This window comes from Pteropus vampyrus, unplaced genomic scaffold (assembly GCF_000151845.1).
Source record: "Pteropus vampyrus isolate Shadow unplaced genomic scaffold, Pvam_2.0 Scaffold116, whole genome shotgun sequence".
NCBI lineage: Eukaryota > Metazoa > Chordata > Mammalia > Chiroptera > Pteropodidae > Pteropus > Pteropus vampyrus.
The window spans coordinates 1,115,560-1,120,266 of record NW_011888897.1 but is presented as its reverse complement, the minus strand read 5'-3'; the positions used below and the strand labels follow the sequence as shown (position 1 = coordinate 1,120,266).

The following is a 4,707-nucleotide window of genomic DNA, read 5'->3' as shown; positions in this document are numbered from 1 at the left end:
ATTGGGTCTTTTCCTAGAAGAGTAGGTGAGGCTTGAAAATCCAGGTAGAGAAACTGGCTTTGAAAATAGGGAGAGTACACCTACAACTTCAAGAGATACAGAGAAGGGGGTCCATTTGGAGAAACCGAAGAGTCACATTGCACCTCACTATTCAGTGAGGTGGGGGATGAAATGTTCAGAGATACAGGATTAGACATTGTTGACATTGATGAGAGCAGGCTTTAGGTAAGGAATTACCGAAGGATGAAAAATAAGGAATTTCTGGAGGGCCAGTCTTGGCTGGTTAAGAGGAGTTTGTTTTGAAGACAATCGAAGTAGTTACATTTTGGCCAGCAACACCTGACAGCCTAAGATGTTCTTAAATGTTTTGTGCCATCTGTCCCTTTGAAGCCGATGGACCCCTTCTCAGAATAATGGTTTACACCCTTGAATAAAATATTTAGAATTTCAAAAGAAATCAATTAAATATTGAAATACATTTATAAAAATATTTTAAAAACAAATGTGTATACGGTAACATATATGGTGCTTTATTGAAGTAACAAATAAGACCCAGGGAAGGGACTATAACTATGATAAATTCAGGTAGTGTGAGCCTAAGTGTTATTTTAATATATTTGCAACAACTTAACAACTTGTATAAACATATCTGTGATTTTTACTAGTAGCAGTGTCATAGGCCCCGATAATATTATTGGGCTTTGTTGCCTATACTCATAATTGAAGGAAATGTTAAATTTAATTTAGAGTTTACTAAAAATAAAGATGTAATTATTTTTCCCATCCGTGACCATGGACCTTGTAAAGTCTGTCCAGGACACCTTAGGGACCTGTGGATATAAAGATAAGAACCTCTGATCTGTGCTCATTTTGGTAGCACATATACTAGAAATTAGAATGATACAGAGAAGATTAGAATGGCCTCTTTGCGAGGATGACATGCAAATTTGTGAACTATCTCATATTTTTAAGGGAATTAAGAAGTAATAAAATTAGTCATGAAGATGTAAAGTACAACAGTATAGAGAATATAGTAAATAATATTGCAATAACTATGTATGATGCCAGATGGGTATTAGACTTATCAGGGTAATCATTTCTTAAGATAAATGTCTAGTCACTATGTTATACAGTTGACTAATATAATATTGTACGTCAACTATAATTAGCAAATAAGTTAAAAAAAAGAGAAACTTTGGCCTTAAATGAGGAGTGAGATAAATAAATAAATCCTCTAAAATGGTAGAGTTTGAGTATAACTGATTATTTTCTGCCCTTATTTTGTGTATGTGACTATACTTGTAACATTTGACATTTACATCATGTATATGGATATGAAGTAAAATATATTATGGTGAGGCTTGTGTCTCTCTGTTCCCATCTAGGATTCTTTCTTTACTCCGAGAACTTTTCTCAAGCTTCCTCTTGCCTACAGAAGCTCCTCTACTTTAATCTGTCTGCAATTAAAGATAAGAAGCAGTTAACAATGGCCCAGCTGGGTCTGGACTTGGGGCCCAACACTTACTATAACCTGGGACCAGAAATGGAATTGGCTCTGTCTCTGGTTCAGGAGCCTCACGTGTGGGGCCGGTTCATCCCTAAGCCAGGTAAAATGTTTGTATTGCAGTCAGTACCGTGGCCTCAAGGTGTTCTTTACTTCAACCTGTTGGATGTAGCTAAGGACTGGAATGATAACCACCAGAAGAACTTAGGTTTGTTCCTAGAGATGCTGGTCAAAGGAGACAGAGACGCTGGGGTGAATTTTCAGCTTGAGGACATCTGTGCCAGTCTGAGACGTTCTCTTCATGCTTCCCTGCTGGTGGTGACCCTCAATCCTGAGCAGTGCCAGCCTTCTTCCCGCAAAAGGAGGGCAGCCATCCCTGCCCCTTATGCTTCTTGCAAGAACCTCTGCCATCGTCACCAGCTATTCATCAACTTCCGGGACCTGGGTTGGCACAAGTGGATCATTGCCCCCAAGGGGTTCATGGCAAATTATTGCCATGGAGATTGTCCTTTCTCAATGACCACCTCCCTCAACAGCTCCAATTATGCTTTCATGCAAGCACTGATGCACGTGGTTGACCCAGCAATTCCCCAGGCTGTCTGCATTCCCACCAAGCTATCCCCCATTTCCATGCTTTATCAAGACAATGATGACAACGTCATTCTACGACATTATGAAGACATGGTAGTTGATGAATGTGGATGTGGGTAGGCGGTCAGGAGAAGGAATGGAAGGAGTGTTCTTGGGGTAAAGGTTTTAATAAAACTACCTATTTGATTTACAACCCATTGGATCTGAAATATCAGTACATTCATGTTTATAATTTGTCTTCCTGGAAAATCTATCATGAATAATGATGTACCGAATCTCGCTCTCTCTCTCTCTCTCTCTCTCTCTCACACACACACACACACACAATCTTAATGATCATAGGAATTTTTTTTCAAATCACCAAAATCTACATAATTTAATGGCTGTATTATATATGATTATTTATATATATACTTTACTTAAGAAAATGTTTATCCTTGAACAATGTGTTATTTGCAGTTTTCATGGTGGAACAATGTTATGGCTCTTTGTTCATAGATCATTGGCCCTATCTCCTTAGAAAACTTTAGACATGGCATTAAAGAGTTAAAAGTATAAATTGATTTCTATAATTAATATAAAATATATTGATATTAAAACAAACATACATGTTACTATGGTGTAAAATGTAAAATTCACATGAGCTTCAAATACAACACTCTACATATAGTAGGGTCCTATGGGTTATATCAGGAAGTATGGGGTCACTTTCCTCTCTTGTTAGAAGAACTAAAGTGGAAAATTTTATTTATTGACAGTTGTATCGCTTATTGTATTGCTTTTCTGCCTACTGCTGATTAAAAGAGGGAAAAGAAAATTTATTAAAACATATATGGTTCCTCATATCAGGAGGATCATATGTCCTACTGAGAACCTGATAAAATGTATACTCTCCCCTGGAAAGTGATACACATAAACATAAAATATTTTGCCTATAACTTGTGAAGAACACATTTCTCTTGAGTCAGGTATTTTTCTTTTTTTGTCCTTGTTATGACCCCGCTCGTATGTACTCGTTTATGAGTATATATGAACTCTTTTGTAATATTCAATTCCTTTGAAGGGACTTTTTTCTCAGGGCTTATTTCTTACTTAAAATCAGATTAAAATCTAATTTAAAACATCTTTATGTCTTTTGAGTAAGTAAACATTTTATAGACAAGATCTGAAAAACATTAACCACAAAAAAAATCAAATTGATAAATTAAGCTTCATTAAAATTGAGGACTTCTGTTCTTCAAAAGACACGATTGAAGAAATGAAAAGCAAACCAGATACTGAGAAACACACACACACACACAGATATTACGAAAGAATCATATGCATAATGTATAAAGAACTCTTACAACTCAGTAATGAGACAGACAACCTAATAAAAAATGGGCAAAATACTCAGACTTCAGAAAAGAAGATATATAAATAACTAATAAGCACACATCATTAATCACCAGGAAAATGCCAATTAAAAATCACAATTAAACACAACCACACAACCACAAAAATGGCTGCGACTAAAAAGGCTGACATTACCAAGTGTTGATGAAGATGTCGGAAAGCTGGAACTCACATACTCCTGGTGAGACTGTAAACTAATACAACAATTTAGCATTTTCTTAAAAGTTAAATATTTACTTATGTTTGTTCCAGCAATTCCACTCTCAGGTTATTTTACCCAAGAAGGGAAAAAGAAACATATGTTTCCATAAAGAATTGTACACAAATGTTATATCACCTTTATATATAAAAACCCTAAATTGGAAATAACCCAAAGTCCATCAGTGGGTGAATGATTAAACAAAGACCCATATAATGGAATTCTACCCAGAAATGAAAAAAGAAATGACCCTCTGATACATCGAATCTTGTAGATCAGTTTTACTTAGCAAAAACATTGTGTGACTCCATTGTATGAAACTATAAAACTGTCCAAAGTAATTTATAGTGACAGAAATAGCAGTGGTTGCCTGGGTCTGGGGCTAGGAAGATTGATTGCAAACAGACACAGTATTTTTTTTGGGTGATGAGAATCTCAAACATCCCAGGTGTGGAATGGTTACATAAATATATGTATACATTTGTTTAAATTGATGAATTTCCAGGACTAGGACACTGACTTATTGTTGATCTCTTTTATAAATAATGAAATGTCATGACAGTCTATCATGAGTTTTCCAAAACAGAAGATGGACCGATCATTGAATAGGAATTCTAATAAAAACAAACTCACTTTATAGACCACCTTAACTATTGCATATGTGCCTCTCGTGAGTGTGTTCCAATGTATTAGTTTCCTTTAGCTGCTGTAAGAAATTATCATAAACTTAATGATATAAAACAACATAAATTATCCTACAGTTATGGAGATCAGAAGTACGAAATAAGATCTCAATGGGCTAAAATCAAGATGTCATCAAGGCAACTTTCCTTCACAAGGCTTTAGGGAAGGACTGATTTCCTTGCCTCTTCCAGCTTCTTAGAGGCTGTCCTCATTCCTTGAATCATGGCCCCCTTCCAGCTAGTAAACACATCACTCAGATCTCTGCTTCCATCTTCACCCGTCCTCTGACTGGCTTTTTTGCCTTTCTCTTATAAGGGTCTGTGTGATTAGACTG

At 36.0% G+C, this 4,707-nt stretch overlaps 1 protein-coding gene and 1 non-coding gene across 2 annotated transcripts in view; both read left to right on the top strand.

The window, feature by feature from the left end:
• Positions 1 to 2,309, top strand: part of GDF3 (growth differentiation factor 3) — a 5,777-nt gene extending 3,468 nt beyond the window's left edge. Inside the window, exon 2 of the mRNA XM_011365776.2 lies at positions 1,386 to 2,309. Within this exon, the coding sequence (XP_011364078.1) occupies positions 1,386 to 2,215 (830 nt within the window). The 3' untranslated portion in view covers positions 2,216 to 2,309. The remainder of the gene's footprint in view (positions 1 to 1,385) is intronic.
• Positions 862 to 969, top strand: LOC111743563. Its single transcript, XR_002781781.1, has one exon. It is a non-coding gene; the product is annotated as a U6 spliceosomal RNA (small nuclear RNA).
• Positions 2,310 to 4,707: the final 2,398 nt, after the last annotated feature.